The 19,891-nt window shown below is 34.0% G+C and overlaps 1 protein-coding gene across 5 annotated transcripts in view; it reads left to right on the top strand.

Moving 5' to 3' along the window:
- The window catches only part of ADGRB3 (adhesion G protein-coupled receptor B3), a 715,781-nt gene that overhangs the window by 553,199 nt on the left and 142,691 nt on the right, over window positions 1–19,891 (top strand). For all 5 annotated transcript variants that reach the window (XM_072832455.1, XM_072832460.1, XM_072832459.1 and 2 more), the window contains 3 exons: window positions 3,915–4,041; window positions 5,661–5,764; window positions 9,860–9,962. In XM_072832455.1, coding sequence (XP_072688556.1) covers window positions 3,915–4,041; window positions 5,661–5,764; window positions 9,860–9,962 — 334 coding nt within the window. The remainder of the gene's footprint in view (window positions 1–3,914; window positions 4,042–5,660; window positions 5,765–9,859; window positions 9,963–19,891) is intronic.

Below are 19,891 nucleotides of genomic sequence, written 5' to 3'. Positions count from 1 at the left end.
ATTAAAAATAATATAGATTCACCTAATTTTTAGAAATTAATAACTATTATTATGGGAAGAAATTACTTTCTTTCAGGATATATACATCATAAGAATAGTGTACTCAGAAATTGTGTGTGAATTTTTGAATTGCCATTGTAGTTATTTTGATTTTGAATAAATGAACCATTAATATCTTAAGAGATAATAAACCCCCCTAAAGTGTATAACTTATTCTTAATAAATACTTTGCACATTGATTTATTATAAAGCAGGATAGACAGTTTTATAAAAGAATTATTCAAGTGAAAAGTCGAGTTATATTGATATTTCAAAAGATAAAGTTTGATTTCTTGGAACAGTTTTGAGATGCATAAGTTTATGCTATCAGGCTTTACCAAACAACTTTTTGTCAAAGAGAACAGATAATTTTTTCTGTAGTCTTAAATACTAGAGAATAAAGTCATATTCTATATTATTTATAGCTCCCATGAAATCAGGAATCCAATGATATACTCAGATCCAAAAGAAACTAGGTAGACTGTTAGGAAATTGGGGAAAGGCTTCAAATAAATATTAAACTATAATGTAATAGATTTTGTGTCTTATATTTTCACAAAATTCTGTGCTTGTGCGTATGTACTTTTGAATACTTGGGACAGGCAGATTCTTCTTCTTTTAGCCAGCCTAATAATAGGAAGAAGGAGAAGAGGTACAGATGACAGCTAACAGCTAACATGGGTGAATGTAGGTGTAACCCACAAAGAATGTGCTGGCTGTATGGAATTTCTGCAGGCCTAGTTATTTTTGAAAACTATTTGAAATAAATTTTAATGCCCAGGAAAGACATCGTGAAAAAGAAATATGTGATTTTCACTATAACATGTATGTCTGTATCATTATTTTGTGTTCTTTTCTGACATTGTCAGTCTATTATATCTTTAGTATTCATACATATTTCATTGTATATGTTTGCCTTATTGATGACAACCTAGACTTAATAATTAAAAGTAATTCATAGATATACCATTAATCATAGCATGAAAAAAACTATGACATTGAAAGAATAATATGACTGCTGGAATAATCCACATGTTTGAAAACTTTGTTCTTTGGGGACTGGGAAAGCTTTTTGCTTCACATTAGCTCTACCAAATATGAGTTTGCTTTACAAGATCTCCCTGAAATCAATCAGACATGTGTACCATGCTTTCAAAGAATTTTGTACAGTAGGAATAAGTTATGAAGTATTCGAAAATACAGATGACACATACTATAGGTCTTGTAATAATGACATGTATGCTTGTGATTTAGAAACTAACTTATTAGAGCTTATATGGTTTTAAAATATTAAGGGGTTTTATGAAACAAAATAAAATATAACATGAGAATGGCATCATGTTTATTGTTCAGCTCTTGGGAGTGACCAAATGCAGAAGTTGGTAGCTATCCTCTTACCATTCAAGATTTTACTCTACTACTCAAATGCTCCAAATTCTGATGTTCTCCTATCAGATGCATTATTTTTTGTTTTAGTTCTTGTTTTAAACTGAGAAGAGTACATCACACTATACTCAATCACTCATATTATTTATTAGTTTAATCAGATAAAATCAACAAAGAGATAATAATTCCAAAGAAAGGTAGGGACACAGGCTGTGTAGCCTAAGGAAGGTGCACATGAAAAGGGGCCCAGTAAGATTTGAAGTATTTCATACTTGGGCTGATGTAGACTGGTGTCATTTTCCAATTTTGCCTGAGCTGGGTCAGGTCAGAAATGCAATCTTGAACAAACAAAATAAATTGACCTACTTTTCTAAAGATGTCATGTCAAATCTACATGATCTTCAGAGTCCAGCATCATTATATTGAACATAGACTTAATATCTGACAGCCAAAGTTTAGTGATGCTAACATTTTCTTAATTAACTGGATACAAATATATAAATTTGTCTCATAGGAAGTCTTACAGTAAAGTATTTTTTTCCTTATTAAGACTTAGATTGTTTTATTGATCATAGCTACATAATGTGGAAAGTTTAAGCACTAGACTCCCCCTTGGAAACATACTGCATCAAAGGAGAGCTGCCATCCAGGATGAATAATGCAGACGTTATGCTTTAAAACATGTTAGGTTCTCTTAACTATATCTTTCTTTAAATTTTTATCAACTAAGTTAAATGTTTTTCATTTGGCCTTAACTGTTTGTCTCAAGAAGATAAGAGACAGACAGCTAATGAAATAAATTGAATGCTGCTATGGTTAGGTAGATTTGGAACTTAATACTGTTGCAGTTGGTTAAAGGTATAACTGATATATATTTTTAAATTTGATATGGCTGCATGACATTATGAGAAAGAAAAGGGACCTCCTAATTTTGATTTGGTAATACTTAAAAGTATTTGGGTGAACTTAGTTAAATTTTGTATGTTGTCCTTCTCAAATACAGTGTATTCCTTCTTAAAAGAATTTGTAATTAAGAGTACTGAGTGATGAATACTAATAATAAAAAGTCATATATATTAAGAAGATTGCTTCCAGATATCAAAAAGGATAGTGTGAATTATATTCTGTAGCTCAGCTTGGAAGTCCAACTGTCACAGAGAAGCCTCTCTCATTGAAATCTCTCAGAAATAGACTGCATGCATATTTAACCCAATAGCTTTAGGCATTCAAGGATGGAGTAGGTGAAATCAAAAGCACCACATTCAAAATTATGTGTTGTTTGCTCAAATTTTAGAGTAATTTTTAATGCAGATAATAATGTGGTCCAGAATTAAAACACACACATACATAGGTTTTGCTAGTTGGAGAGTTTCCATACTTGGGGGAGGGGAGGAGAAAATTGGTGCATTCAGTATATAACACGTGTAATGATAATAAAGTTGATTGGTCGAACTCTCTAGCTTTTTTTTTTTTTTTCTTTTCTTCCTCTTCCTGTAGAGTAGTTCAGCTGAGGGTGGAAGGGTTCTCCCCTCTCTTACCCCCCTACTGAGAAAGCGTAGGTTGATACCATTTTTATTGTTCTGCTGGGGTGGGAAATAAACCATATGCTTTAGAATTTTGAATGGCAATACCAAAGAGAAAATTGAAGCAGGCCCTTCTTTACCCCTTCGTACTGGACTTTGGGGTAGGATTATTCTTCCAAATGTTCTAGGAGACTTGATGTTAGCTTAAATGTTTCTACTCCAGGGCAGAGAGGCAGGTCAGGGGAAGAAATGTCAAGGGCTTCAGAGGCGTGTTGGGCTGAATGAAGTGTGGAGTGGGAAGCTTATGTCTGAAACCTACCCCTCCCCTGGATACCAGGCAAAAGCAATGAGAGTCGTAACCAGCTGATGCCGCTGCTGCTGCTTCCCGTTTCCAGGGTGAAATTTTCACAGCAGCTAATTCTAAAGGGAGGAAAAATCCCTAACCAGCAGCGGAAAAGATCCTATCACCCAACCCAAGCTATATAACCTTTTAGGCAGGCTTTTCAGAGAAATCCGCATTTTAAAAGCCAGCATTCACGATCCAAAAATACAGGACGAGAATCAGAGCTGGTATGAAAATCTGAAAAGCCTCTTTACACTCTGAGTGTTTGAAACGATCCGATGAGCATAGGAAGTGGCTGCCAACGCTCTGGCGGCTGCTCGTGCTGCCACCGCCGCTGCTGTTCCTCGCAGAGGGCTGGACAGAGCTAGTCCTGGTTTCAGCACCTCCGGCGCTGGACAGCTCTTTGCACGCTGCACCCGCCTGCTTGCTTTTTCCAAACACTCTCGCTTTGCATTACTGGAGATGCATCTAAATTACGTTCTGTTCAACAACAAGTAGATTTTTTTTTTTCCTGAACGGGAATTACAGTAGACGATTCTCTCAATTAAACTGCATTTTCTTCTTTACGGATTTGGCCGTCAGGCGTATTTATCCCGATCTCCCCCCCACCCCCCCCTTTGCAGGAACGAGTCTTTGGGAACGTGGTCCACCCAGGGATGTAAAACTGTGCTTACCGATGCATCCCATACGAAATGCTTATGTGATCGTCTCTCTACCTTCGCCATTTTGGCTCAGCAACCTAGAGAAATAGTAAGTAACAAAGGGAAAACAAGGCTTTAATGCAAAGGCAGGGACATTGTGGAGAGTGTTTCTCCAGGGAACTGCATTTTAAAAGGGGAAATGGAAAATGTTGCAGGGTGGCAAAATTGGGTTCGTCTCCTCCTTAGCTACAGTAGCTTGGTAAAATGAATTCTAGTTGGTGTGCTATAACTAAATTCTACTCAATTTTATGTCTTCTAACTTGAAATTTCTGCAGTATAGTTTTGAGGATGTACTCCATCATATTACTAATATGCTACAAACTTTCAAATAAAAATAATTGCAAAGTTAACCTTTATTTTAGAACTGAAAAGGTGGTCCGGGGAATTTGTGAGAATACTGTTGGTAGTAGAATGAAGACCCCAGACACTATAAGCCAAACATATTGCATATCTGCATTGGATATTTTCAGTACAGGTTTTCTGGGGGTGTCCTTGGATATTTATTAAAAAAAAAAAAACAAATGAAGTTTTCATGAAAGCACGGGCTGCCTGAAACTGTAAAATCATTCCTTAAAAGTGTCTAAGCTTGTAAAAAAAAAAAACTAGTTTCTGATATAAACAGCTGCATAAACTGTCTAAAAGAAAAATAATATCCTCATCAACTCTATTTTGAAAAATTATTTCCAAAAAAATTGAAATGCTGAAAAATAATTATTAAGATGAATGTGACTTTCTGTCTAAATTTGGCCTAAATATGCCTCACTCTTCTTACTTATTTTGTTGACAAAAATACATAATATAATTTAATGTGCTTACCTAAGGATTGGAATACACTTGATGTTAAAGTGTATTTCTTCAAACTTCCAATATTAAAAATAAGAAAAACAACAGATCTCATTAGTTAGTATCATGTTAGTGTCTAAAGAAAGAAACCTCTCAAATCAGTGACTGCTTATAATCTTTATATTTGTCTTAAAATATATAAGGCTTATTTGTCAAGGTCATGTATTTAGGGACTGATACTGGTATTGTGAAAATTATCTCTGCATATTTTGTTAATAGAAAAAAAACCCACAAAATATGTTGGAAGTTCTTGCATTTGAAATTTTATTTTCTTCTATAGCCTTACAGGCCAAGCAAGTAAAATTAAATAAGAGAATACTTGACTTAGAAAAAGTTGTCAAAAGTCAAAAAGTTTGAAAATTTTTCAGTATCTAGGTACCAGGTTGGGGTAACAATGAGTTATAAATGGAAAGATCGAAGTAAATTTTACCAAAAAGCATACTGTGACATAACTGGACTATAGTTGTTGAAAAAAAATGAATGCTGCTTCAAATTTAAGATAAAGAAAATTTAAGATGTGAATATTCACCAAGTTTTAGGTTCAGTTATTTATTGTAGAAAGCCATAGTGGGTAATATGCCATAATCAAGCATTTAAAACTCTAAGGCCTTTATTACTTCACAGTGGGAGAGAGGGGGGGAGCCAGAATTAGTCATTTTAGAGGTTGAGAATATATGAACAAAGTGGTTACTGGGTAATTATCTGGTAACTATAACAACTATATTGGCTGTTTTGAGTATTAGGTTAGTTTTGCTGAGTTTAGAAGTTATTTTCATTTATAAAAAATCATCTCTCCTTTTTGTGTTTCTTTTGCTTAATTTACAGATCATGGAATCCTCTGGTACACCTTCAGTTACCCTAATAGTAGGCAGTGGCCTTTCTTGCTTGGCCTTGATCACCCTCGCAGTTGTCTATGCAGCATTATGGAGGTATGTAATCAAATAATGCACTTCAAATGGGATACTCTTATTCAGATTAAATCTGGCAATATGATAATCATTGTATCTCTTTTCTTTTTAATTTACTAAAAGAAGTATTCTTAGAACAAAGTTATAATTGCTGTGATTGAACTAGAATAAATGAACTCAATAATATAATAGTAATAATAATAAAATTACCTAATTTTCTTGTATGATGAGAAAATAAACAAAACACACACACTTTTCTTCCCAATTCAAATGATGGTAGCTTTCAACAAGTTGCTTACTCTCAAACATGGTATTCTTATCTCCCCAAGTTCAGTCTGTTTTATTTATCCCAATTTCTATTGAGTTTGAGAGTTTAATTGGTACATAGTAATTTCTCTGTTATAGACATATGGTCTCCAAACTCTTAAGTTTTAAGCTTTAAATTTAAGAATTTAAACACATGCTTTCAGTATATCACAGACAATGAGTAAATCTTCATATTATTAATGCATTAACATAATACCACAATGCTATTGGAAAGACCTCTTGGTTGAATATTTCCAAAAACATCAGATTTGGACAAATTGGTTAAAGAAGTAAAAAATACATAAGCAAGGGGATATGATTGAAAAACTTTGTTCTACAATGTTTGAAATTGCATCTGCTTGAGTGGTATATGAAAATTTAGTATTTCTCTAAGATTCCTTCTATGAATAAAAATTAGACCTGTATATTTTAGACATTTTATAATATCTACTCACATATTGATAAACAGTACATAACCAAATGGCCAAACTTCCTGTTGGATTTAAAAAATATTAAGTGTGTGGGCAGCCTGGGCGGCTCAGCGGTTTAGCACTGCCTTTGGCCCAGGGCGTGATCCTGAAGACCTGGGATCAAGTCCTAGGAGTCCCATGTCGGGCTCCCTGCATGGAGCCTGCTTCTCCTTCTGCCTGTGTCTCTGCCTCTTTCTCTCTCTCTCTCTGTGTCTCTCATGAATAAATAAGTAAAATATTTTAAAATAATAAATACTATTAAGTATGAAACATTTTTATAGACATCTTGATTATTAAAAATGTTTCAAAATGGTTATATTAGTAAATGGACAATTATATATTATTTCCTGAATATTTGCAATATTAAAATTGTAAAAGTAGCTAGTCCTTGTGTTTTACTGTTACTTAAGTTAAAAAACAACTCAGTTGAAGAAGTAATTATAATTTAATAAGGAAAGGTCATTTTATTTAACATCCTTTCAAAAAAAAATGTTGTCTATTATATTGTTCACTCTTTTGAGGATAAGAATTAATTACCCAGATATTAAATTGTCAAGGATATTAAAATTTTCATGCTTCAAACAAAAATATGTACACATTCTTGTTCCACTGACACAGGAACATAATAAAGGTTCTCTGAAAATCTGAAAAAATATGACCAATCTCATGAAATGAAAGAAATGTTTGGTCTATGCATGGCATTATAAATAATGGAATCCAGGCTTACGGGGTCAGTCAAGTAGACATTGCCCTGGTATTGGAAGAGTAAAATGGACAAAGGCTAGGAAGAAGACAACTTTGTCTCCCACAACTGGCTAAACTGCACTTTTTGGGAAATGAGGCAGTGTTTAATGGCCAGGATATTAAATAATCTCAATAGTCATAATTCATACTCACTGAAGTAATTACAACTAAGTTCCATTTCTTAATACTTAGGATTCAGGTACCAATTTTACCTTTTTTTCATCCCTAAATACCTATAGCTATCAGTAGCACAAACACTGCCAGTATAAATGATATATAAGGAAGCACAAAATTAATTAGTTCATAATAAACTTTTCTTTAATCCAGAAAATCCAGGGAAATCACTTAATAGTCTTCTAAGAATTATCCAAACATCTGAAAGGCTCTGTTAGTATGTGAAACTGAGAGGTGTAGAAGAGAGTACCAAGAAACAGCATAAATTCTGATTCCTAGTATTTAGTGTCTAATTAACTCATTCCATATAAATAGAAGAATTGAAGTAATATTAATAATTTTATAGAGGTTCCAAGATTCCTAAATTATTAAGTGAATCATGTAGCATGATGAATTTAATAAATCTTATAAACATAAAATTTATCTTGTAACATTAGTGTATGGTATTACTCTATGGTAATACTCATGTTAGGATCCTACTGACTTTTTTCTAATTAAAAAGTTTAAATTTTCCACAAATGAGTGAAACCATATGAGAATTGTAATATATGTTGGCTGACTGAATTTTTAAAAATGAAAAAAAAAGTTTAAATTTTAAAATTTTCTGATTTATAAAATGTATGAACATCAGAATTATTTTATATATAATGTAGTATTTTGAAAATTGTTAATGTCTCTTATAGTTCATTAGAAATGTTCATCAAAAAGCTAATACACTAAGTTATGTCCTCTTCATCTACAAATATGTCTGTAGCGTTATATTATTACATAAAAGAGCAACTGAACATATCTTTTTAATCTATGTACTGAAATGATGCATTTACAAATTTTGTTTAAAACTTCAAATATGTTTATAAAAAGTTTTGGAAGTTGAGACATTTAATAGAAAATTTTAAGGCAATAATCTCACTCAATATAAATGAACAGTAGAAATATCTAAAGATTCTTCAGGGTGGTTAGTCTGGGTCTTTTATCACCAAGATTTTCCTATTTACAGAGCAAAATGATGTCACTGAAACCCTTTTAATAATGTTATTTGTGTGCTTGTGCTGTCATGAAACCACTAATATCATATAAAGGGTCAATTTTGTGCAGCCCTTCAACTTTTTGTTACATCTCCCACTCACAAAAGAAGAAACAACTTAATATTTGATGATGTCTTTAGCTTCCCAGTGTGTGGTTTATTATATTTTTAGATACTGATGATGCAGGGACAAGGTTAAGCAACTCTTGAGGGCATTTTGTATTGAGAATTGACCTAGGTTATTCCTATTTGGATCTGTTTTGTGAAGAAAGGAAAATTTTTTGTAATAAGAAATAGCTTTTTGTATTTTATTCTTACTCCTGTTTTTGTTTTGCTTTGTCTTCTCAAATATGTGATGGAATGTGGGACTTCTCTCTAAATATTCTTCAAAGGCAGATATAGAGAAAGAACTTTGATAGATTTTATTTTCCAAAGAATGCCTCCAGATCTCTGGCACCCCACCTAACACTGCACAGTAAACACACGCCTGCTGTGGAAAGTGATTCCATGTACTAATACAAATTGAACAGTCTCAAATACACAGCAAGTACAAGTATGTCTTTTTGTTACTGTCAGTCAGTGATTTACCACAGGGTACAGTAAAACAAAATCACTGTTACCCTTTCAGGGTAAACAACTGGTAGAACATTGGATTCTGAGCAGTTGTCTCAATAGCTTACATTCTTGATGCACTTAAAAATTATATAGCAGACTGTATATAAACACTTATTCATAAGGATAAAATATGGCAGACACCAAGTAATTTTCCAGCCTAATGAATTATCATTTGTGGGTTGGACTAATTTTTGGAAATGAGATTCATTTTTTTTTCTTTCCTTTTTTTTTTGGAGCAGTTTGTTAGGAAAATAATAATATAAAGAGTAATAAATTATTTAAAAATATTTGAGTGTTTGAAATGGTGGATGAGTGTTCATGGTTTCGTGGAAGTAATGGTTGCTTTCTAGTATACAAAGAGATACATGAGAATCTGTGTGGGATTTTTCCTTTTGGTTTCTATTGATTTTTATATGATAATAAACATATATATAATGGTAATTATAGTAATTGTATTTCCAAGAAATTTTATATTTTTAGTAAAAAGTATTATATTGATAGCAGATGTACAACCTTGACTCTTTCAGAAATGCCATGTTGTTCATACTAATGTTGAAAGAAAATAAAATTATCCTAAAGGACTCTAGAACATGCCATGTCACTATAAAATTGAGTCTCTAAGAATAATCTTTATTAAAAAAATTCATATATTTTCTTCTATAAAGGATATATTTTAGTGATTCCTTTTCTGGATGAATTTTACCAATTTGCATAATATGGAATTCTTCATCTTTCTGTTGAATTTTAAAGTTGGACACTCTCTCTCTCTCTCTTTCTGGCTAGGTACATACGCTCTGAAAGATCTATAATTCTAATTAACTTCTGCCTGTCTATCATCTCATCCAACATCCTCATACTGGTTGGACAGACTCAGACACATAATAAGGTATGACTGGTAGTTATTCTATTTGTGTGTTTATGTTTTGACATAAATTTATTATTGATAATCTAAACATTCTATATAAAATGAACTTCTGACAATTATTCTTTTAAATAAAATTATTTCATTAGTTTTTAAATAAAAGTATTGCCTAATCTAGACCAGAAATACATTCCCTTGGTTTAATTTCCTGGGGATTGAGAGGCTGTTTGTAAGAGTAAAAATATGTTTATTAACATTTTATCAAAGCTCTGTGAGTTCAAAGTTTTGGAACATCAAAAGCACACATTTTGATTCATTATCCTAATTGTAAATAGAATTGCCTGGGTTTTGGTCTACTTTATTAACACACTGATTCCTAAAAGTCAACTATAAATTGCTTAAGAGTATAACATAGATCGTGAAAATCTACCCCTAATTGAAGAGAGTGTTAGGTAAAAGCAACACTAGATTTAATGCTTTTCAAAAAGTTTTACTTCACCAAAAACCATTTTGATATTCAACCAGTACTGAGATTCTTGAATTGCATAGTCACTTTGAGCAGTATGTAGAAGTATAGGTCCCATTCATACAAATTGAATTGAGTTGAAGGACGATGTTTTTTTCAGAAATGACTATCAGCTTTCTTTATTAAACTACTCTGAATATAAGAAACCCATACTAGCAATCTTAAATAAATTTAATGCAATCTCAAAGGAATTCTGGTAAACATTGCCTTGATAACATTTGCTGATTAATCTGGGCCTGTTTTCTCAACTTTTTTATTGTCAACTACTAAAGCTAATAGTTGAACTTCCTTTCTTTCCCAGAAGCTGTCATTAAAAACAAACAAACCAATAAAAAAATGAATGTACTTTTCAGTAAGTTCTTTTGATAAATTAGATATATGTAGAACATATCAATGTCAAGAATTATGGATAGTCTATTTTGCTAACCTGTGTTCCTAAGACTGCTGATTACAGCCCAAAGAATCTGATTTTGGATCTGGGTAGTTAGGGCCTAGGAATCTGCTTAGGTGATTCTAAATGAAGATTTCTTCTTGAACCATATTGGTCTAGGCCAGAGGGAGAGCCCCAGTGAGAGTTAACTAACCCTGAAGGACCAAACAAAAACAATTAAAAACCCTACCCTGTAAAGGGCCCTGTGGAAGTAAAAAGAACTTTCATGTATTTGAATGTTTTGGTTTTTTTTTTTTTCCTTTTTATGACTATGTATCATAATTTAAAAAAAAAATTAAATGGGAAAAGGAAGAAAGGAGAAAGGAGAAAGGTTGAGCAAGATGCCAGCAGGAATTAGAAGAGGAGGAAGAAATGGACAAAATAACCAACAGCAGAGAAAGTGGGAGTCAACACTGGCTCAAGCTAGGAAGGAGAGGGGAAGTGATGGGAAGGAAGTAGAGAGGGAGAGAAGATGAGACTGTAAACCCTTAGGAATTACTAAATTACTTATCTCACTCACCCTTACTTTTTTGGCTGTTTACCTGGGCAGGGCTTCACATCTCTTAGAAAGGCCCATTTGCTTGTTAACATCTATTCACAATTCTTGAACTATTTGTTCTTGGAACTCCATGCAGAAAAGAAGAGCTTTTCCTCATGAGGTCAGATTATTTATTGGGTCTGGAAATCAGAAAAAAATCAAACTAGAGTTAGCTCAAGCCCATAGTTAGTTTTTGTTTTGTTGGTTGTTTTTTGTTTTCTTTTTTCCCACCAAAAGCCCCTTTTTTGTCATTGTTTACACTCCAAACACTCATTACAATATGGAAAACTACCTGATCTTCAGTAGGAAATATGCTTTTAAGATTGTTTCATAGTATATGGCAAAGTTTTTACAAATTCTAAGCCAGATGATCAAATGGTAGAATTTTTCTCAAGGTTTATTACATATTAAAGTGATTATTGTCTAAATCATTCCTGTCCAATAGAAATATAATGTAAGCCACAAAGGCAAGTTACATATGCAATTATAATATTTTATCAGCGACATTAAAAATGAAAAGAAACAGATGAAATTAATTTTAATAGTATATGTGACTCAGTATACCCAAGAGATGACCATTTCAACATATAATTAATATTTTTAAGTGTTATTGCAATATTTCATAATATCTTTATTAAGTCTTCAGAATTGATGTGTATTTTATACTTACAATACATCTCAAGATTTAGACTAGCTACATTTCAAGTGCTCACTGACTACATGCAGCCAGTGACTACCATATTATATAGGTCTAATTGGTAATAGTATTCAGAAACTGGTCTCAAAAAATTACATTCTTCTTGGCCATTTTGCCTTTCCTAGCCTTTCAATGTTGTTGTTTTCATGGAGATGTCTTTTTGATATTTGCAAATATTTTGAATGTCAAAGACAAGACAAGTCTAGTTTTACTTTTCTGATTAAAAGAAATAGCTGGTATGGGCTTAGAAAAAAAAAATAGTCTCCCCAGGTAATTAACTACACAATAGATTCCATGTGGTTTGGGGACCATAGTAGATCTGTTCCAGATAGCCTATGATAATTTTTGCTGCTACAGTTATTGATGCTTATAGGGAAGAGCTTTTGGGAGGGGGTAGCAATGATGAGAAACTGAGAAATTATTGATTTTCTCTTATGCTATGTTAATTTTGCTTTTCTGGCTCTGAATAGATGATTCTGCAAGCCTAGGACAATTCACTAGCATTGTGACTAGAAGGGAAAAATGTGAACGCTGGGATTTTATTTTTAGTCATGTTTAACGATATCAAATTTATGGGGAAAAGAATCATATATTTTATCACTAAATTCATCCTACTTCATTTTATATGTGAAATAGCAGTATATGAAAGCTATACCTGTCTGACTACATTTGGGATTAATGATTTAAAAGAAAGAGAAAATACAAAATGTGTCATCTGTATAAACGAATGATCAGTATAAACTCCAGGAAAGTATTTTAAAAAGGCAAAATATTGATCACTGGCTACAGTGTGTAGGACCCCATTGCTGCTGTGGGCATTTTATAATTGACCAGAATTCTATCTTTGACTTCCTTAGTAACTTTTGATTGATGCTTTAGTATTCCACATTTGGTAAAATAGAAACACATGAGAGTACTTCTTGATGAACAAGTTATTTGGTACTACCTCTGAGAGTTGTCATGGCTAGTTTGTGTGAAAACTGGAATTTGGTGCTGATATCCAGAGTAGTTTTGAAGTGTCATATTGGGGTCTTTCTCTGAACTGCTTGTTGGAATCTAATTGACTCAATTATCTCACTACTGAGTATTTCTTTTGAATTAGGATAGAAACAAGCTGAAATAATTTATTGTTTAATGTATGAGGTATTCAAATATTTAAGCTATTGAGTCAATCACTAATAGCAAAATAAGGAATCAAATGCGCTTTCTTAAATCTCTCAAAATACATTTAAAAATTTAATGATAAATTGCTTCATTATATTTGAAACTCTCTCATAAAGGGTCATTGCCCTTGGATATCTGTGTAACTTCAACCCTGGTTGAAATGTTCATATTATCACTGAAATGTGTTTGTGAAGACTTTGTGAAGAACTATGCAATTTTTTTTGAACCATATAAACTATTTTTGGTCCTACTGTTTTGCAGAAAACAAAGATTATTTTGGAAACATATTGAGAGTATGTTTTTCTAAATCACAAAATATATAGATGCTTCTTTCTAAAAGACTATGAAATGATTTATCATATTAAAAACTTCATAACATGCTTTTTAACTGATGGAAGCCAAATTTGGCAAATCTCTCTCTCTCTCTCTCTTTTTTTTTTTTTTTGTTAGACAATAGTAGCCACCCAAGAAGTTTGAAATGCTGAGATAGCTTCTTTCCCACAAAGAAGCTATCAGATTATAATGAAAGAACATCAAGTCCAGATTCTATCACACAGCTATATATTTTTTTAGATACTTATTAGCATATCAGGAAGAAACCTGTTTTATAAACTCAGTGAAAATCCTAAGTCTTTGACATTTTAGATACTTTGACCACACTTTGTGTGCAACATTCACTTGAGGTAGACATAGCAACATTTTTGAAGCAGTCTTCTGGGCCCTTTAGTGAGCATGATGCAATCAGAAATCCTCCTACTCTAATGTCTGGAGACAGAATAATGAGATAAAACTGTGGGTCCCATCTCTAAGACATGCTGGATATAGGCTTCAATGAAATCTTTCATAGAGTTACATCAAGAGTAAGAAGTGTTTAATTATATTAGCTAATCCACATATCCCTAAGCCTTTATTTTAATCAAAGGGAGCCCATTAAAACACCCACAATAGTGATTAACCAGACATGAGTTCATCAATAAAGACCAACTTTTTATAGTAATTTTGATAAGTAAGTGTTGAGTGTGGACAAATCTACCTAGATCAAAAGGACTTGGAGTTGCCATCTCTGGAGTATGGCCATTTTGAATATAGTGCCGGCTGACTACCCTGGTGTGTGCATTCCTGGACAGCTCCTAGATTTAAAGGTTACACTAACTGGCACATATATAGTATCATACTGAGAATTCCAAAGTGTTATGAAATAAATTATAAGCATCCTAAAAAGGCATCCTAAAAGTTAAGTATTTAAAAAATAATAGTCAACTGTGAGAAGGCAGTTAGACACTATCTTTGGTCTTAAGAAACCCAACACAGGTTCTCATTAACATATCAAAGGAAGCTTCTCAAATTATTTCAGATGGGTAAACATTTCCTTAGCACTATTTAGGAGGAATTTAACCCATGTTTCTTGGTGTATGGACCACTGAACTACATAATGAGCTATGTCTTTTAATTCATTCTTACTAAAAATATAAAAATTCTCTATGTTGGGACACTTTTTAAGAGTCAGCACTCTACAAAGTGTTTTTTTTTTCCTTCATCTCATGCTTATTTCCCTTTATAAAATATTGTTTTTGTTCTGTAGTTTGTGTAGAGATAATTAGTAAAGATAGGCCAAACTAAAAGGCAGTAGTCATTCTAATGGAGGATGTTTTTGTGTTGTCAGGATTATGAGTTTTTTTTAGAAGTAAAATCTTAAATTTGAATACCTTTAATTAAGTGAAGCACCCTGTAATGTACCTATTTCTTCCATGACTTTTTTTTGCTGGAGGCCCAAATTCTTCACCCATTTACCTACATGTCTGGCCTTTGAATGTGTATGTGTTCAATATCTGAGCAGAAATATTGAACATGTCTTTTCAGCTACCCATTCTTCCCCTCCTGGTACTCTCTGAAATGTTCTGCCCCTCCTCTTGAGATTCAGTGCTCTGCATACTTCCTTGGAGATAACCATCTCTTGGGTGGTGATGGTTGAACAGGCATTTTAAGCCAGATAGACCTAAGTCCCTACCCTAAGCTTGCCACTTCCTAATTATATGATCGTGAGTATGATACTCAGTCTCTCTGGACCTTAACTTCTTGTTAACGCTTACCTTATAGTGGTGTCGTCAAGGTAACATGAGATGGTACCTATCAGCACTTTAAAGCACTCCTTAAACAGTATCTGTGATTATGGTGATGATGATAATGATGATTCCCAGGTGTGTATCTGATTTCTACTTCTCTTCTGAGCTTCAGATTTCCTCTTGTCCAATTTTCTGCTCACTGCTAAATTCACCATTTGTATCCCTGCCTCACAATCTAACACATTATGTATAAATTGAACATGTTTCCTGTGGGCTCCAATCCAGTTACATAAGCTGAGATTGTGAGAGTTAACCTTAACGTCTCCTACCTCACGTATTAGATACAATAAGTCATCCCCCCTGTGCCAGTTACACCATCACTTGCTTCTCAAAGCCAGCTTTTTCCTCTGTCAGGTACTAATTATCTTCAGTGGTCTACCACTTCCAGCATCATTAAACATACTCTCTACCTTGTGGCCCAAGTCATGGAGTGAAAATTCAAATCTGACCACTTCACTTCCCTATGCATTTGTTGCTGCTTTCTCACCTCCTTATTGAAGTGATTCTCAAACTGCTCAGACACAAGTAGTGAAAAATGTTTTATTTATCTATAAAGGTTTCTATTCACTGATTTTCTTGCAATAATATATTGGGGCTCAGAAATAAATTTTACTGAGAAAGATTCTGTAGCTTATAAAACTTGAGAAACCTTAAACATGACCTATGCTGACCTCTCCATTCTCATTCTGTTTTACTGACTTTTGTCACACTAGCAACATCAAGCTGCTTATACTTTATCAAAATTATTTTATGGGTTATTCTTCCTTGCTACCCTTGCTGCCCTGAAACGCTATTACTCTCCTCCACCCCACTCTATTTCCCAAACATCTTTATCGGGCTTATGTTCATTCTCCTACACGGCTCGGTCCTTTCTTGTGTAGGAAACCCTTCTCTACCTTCCACTCTTAGGTACACCATCTTTGGTGCTCCATAATTTCCAGTGCATACTTACAATCTTTTATTATATTATTCGTTTCTAACCAGACTATACTTTTCTTAGGGTAGGGCTGGGTTACATGTATTCTTAAATTTATTGCCAAAATATAGTCTGAGTACATAAAGTATATAATATTTACCAGATGAATGAGTAAACACATTTGTTTGAGTCCATCATTTGGGCCTATACCTCCAAAGCTAGTAGTTGTAGTTAGTTGTATAAAGATTAGGATTTCCCACCATAGACAGGATCTAAGAAATATGTTGATAAAGACTATTTTCCTGGCGCCTGTTCTAAGCTCTAAATGATTGATGGCATATTTAAAGGTGATCTGGTTCCTGAGTTTTAGTTAAGAAGACTCTGAAACCTAACAAATGTGAAACTTCTCACTTGATAAGTCATGTAAAATAATGTTCATAATCTTCAAAAGAAATGTACTTATTCATAATTCCTCTCATAGAACTCATTTCCTGCCAATAATGTCCCAAATGTATGTTTATTATGTCTCAAATGTGTGTGTGATCCTAATGGCTGAAGCTAAAGCTTCCTATTTAGATTTATTAAAATCTAATTTATTGACTTGCTATGATGTTTGTAAAAGGATTTGAATGTAATAAGCTTATGTGTGATCCATTTGAGTCCATTTTGAGGTATCTTACTAACTCTGCCAAGGTTCTTCTAGATTTCTGAAAGCCTTTATCTAACCAGAGAACAGAATGGTTGGTTAGTTTCCTGATTTTCCCAGGATCCCAGCAATGAAGGATTATTTTGTTCACAAAGTGAGAGTGAGCTTTAACTTTCTTAGCCCCTGATTATACATTTCTAGTTTTGTGTGGTAGAAGTCAAAGATTACATTATCAAAGTCAATTTCAAAATAGAGCAAAAGATCAATATGAAGGATTGGTTTGAAACAAGCAAAGAAAATGAAAGTGGAATTATTTGACAATAAGGAGTTACTAAAATGGTTTGAGATATCAGGAGCCAGATAACCCTGAGTACCAGTTTACACACTCAGTGTGTGTTCTTAGGTCAAACTACAAAGCTGGGCAAAAGTCCCAGAGTGAGCATTCATTCATTCAGCAGGGCAGAAGTAGATCATAAGTCTCAGGCTTCAATGCTGGTAGTTGCTTTAGAGATGCCAGGCCTACTCTAATTACCTTTGTTCATTCATCCTCAGGCAGCAGAATGGTTCTCCAGGCAATATAAAGAAACTCCTTAATATGGCCAATTCCTAGTCTCCATCCTCACTACCCCAACTTTAGCACTGACGTTCATGATTTCTCAGCTGGACTACCATAACATTCTTTAAACTCTGGTCTGCTAATTTAGCTTTAGTTTGTGTTATCTCATCTTTCATATTACTGTGAAAAATATATTAATTTTTTTTTTATTTATGATAGTCACAGAGAGAGAGGGAGAGAGAGAGAGAGAGAGAGAGAGAGAGGCAGACACACAGGCAGAGGGAGAAGCAGGCTCCATGCACTGGGAGCCCGATGTGGGATTCGATCCCGGGACTCCAGGATCGCGCCCTGGGCCAAAGGCAGGCGCCAAACCGTTGCGCCACCCAGGGATCCCAAAAATATATTAAATTTAAATAAAAAGTAAATGTCTGATTATGCCATTCTTCAGCTTCAAACTCTACAGTGGGTCTGTAGGATTCAGGAGATTAACTGCAGTTTCTAATCATCACCCACATTCAAAGCTATCTCTAGTACATAAACTGACTTCATGGGAAATAAAGGACATTCCTTCTGGATAGATGAGTTATAAAAATACCCTTCTCTGGATGTCTGGGTGGCTCAGCGGTTGGGCGTCTGCCTTTGCCTCAAGGTGTGATCCCAGAGTCCCAGGATGGAGTCCCATATCGGGCTTCCTGAGTGGAGCCTGCTTTTCCCTTTGCCAATGTCTCTGTCTCTGTCTCTGTCTCTCTCTCTCTGTGCCTCTCATGAATAAATAAACAAAATCTTAAGGAAAAAAAAAAAAAAAACCTTTCTCTCTCCAGGATGGGACAGCCTCTAATAGGGCTTTTGGTCTTCCATTTCTACTCTCTGGTAGGGGAGAGGGGCAGTTTTTGTGCTTCCTAGGGTATCCCACATCCCCTGCAGCCACTCTTGCCCTGTGCCTTTGCAAAAAGGTTGAATATCTGTTTTTCTTCCCTAGAATTAAGCCAATAGAGAAATGACTTTTCACTCTCCTTCTTCTCAGTACATAATATGAACCAGTTAGAAGTTTGGCTAATGTCAACAAGGGAGCCATGTTGTATGATTAGAGCTGATTATGTTTTGAGAATTCTGAATACACGGTAAAGTAGTAAAGTGCTAAAAAAAAAAAAGCCCGCATAAAGTGAATTATTTTAAATCACATATTCTCACAAAAGTCAAAAGCCCTTGAGGTAAGATTATAATAGAGCTTTCCATGGCCCATTATACAAACTTTGGGTCTATACCTCTCTAGGGTGAATATGGGATGAAGAGAGGAGGATTGAGGTTATCATTAAAGATCATTGACCGAGGCAAAATTTGTCTCAGTGTAAGATGGGTGAAGAGTATAAGAGAGAACTCCTTTCACAAACACTTCAGAATCTAATTCAGGGGTTGGCAAACTTTTGAGGTAAAGGACCACATAATGAAGATTTTAGGTTTTGTGGGTCATACCATCTATCACAATGACTCAGTCTTGCTGTTGTAGCTCAAAAGCAACCCTAGACAGAAGTGGATGTGGTTGGACTTAGAGAGAACTATAATATAATTTAAGGTGAAGCTAGGCCATTTTTAGGCTGATGCTTTTATGTCAGAATGACCTTCAGTTCTGAAGTTGTCTACCCAAGGTTTACTCCGTGCTTCTAACCTGAAGAACTAAAACAGGAGACCTTCAGCAATTTCTGAAAAGACTTCCACAGAGATAAAAAGGAGTGAAAAACACTTTGAATTCCTTCCTTGGAAGCAAGAAATAAACAGAATTTCTTCACATATGGTAACTATTAGTTAACAGTATATAAAAATTAAAATAAAACAGGAATCAAATCACCCTCAACCAAGCAGGATATTTTATGAATTCAAGAAGCTAAAAGTGGGTAACAAATGACCACTGCATGAGACAACAAAGCTGGCTGTCTTTGTAGAAGACTTCTTAATGTTCAGCCATAATTTTTAAAGCTCCTATTAAAGAAAGTCTGTCATCTGACGATCTTGGGCAGAAAAGTAACATCTGACACAGAAAAGAGAAATGGCAGGGCTGAGCTATATCTTCACTAAAGTCATCCATACACAGAACAGAGTTCTGTTTTGTTTTGTTTTGTTTTGTTTTGTTTTTGAACCTCTCCACCTCTGGTCCTCACTCTATCCTAAAAGCTGGATTATTATTATTATGTATATTTTAAGCATTACTATGGTAAACTTTAGAACTAAAGCACAAACACCGATGCCTATTACCAGAAAAAAATAAGCATGTTTGAAGATTAAACTCTGGTTTTCACTCCTTTTGTGATGCTAGTCAGTTAATTTTAAACTTTAAGCCTTGAAGAAAGAAATAGGCGTGT

Source organism: Canis lupus, chromosome 7 (genome assembly GCF_048164855.1).
Source record: "Canis lupus baileyi chromosome 7, mCanLup2.hap1, whole genome shotgun sequence".
Lineage (NCBI taxonomy): Eukaryota > Metazoa > Chordata > Mammalia > Carnivora > Canidae > Canis > Canis lupus.
This window is presented reverse-complemented; position numbering and strand designations above follow the sequence as displayed.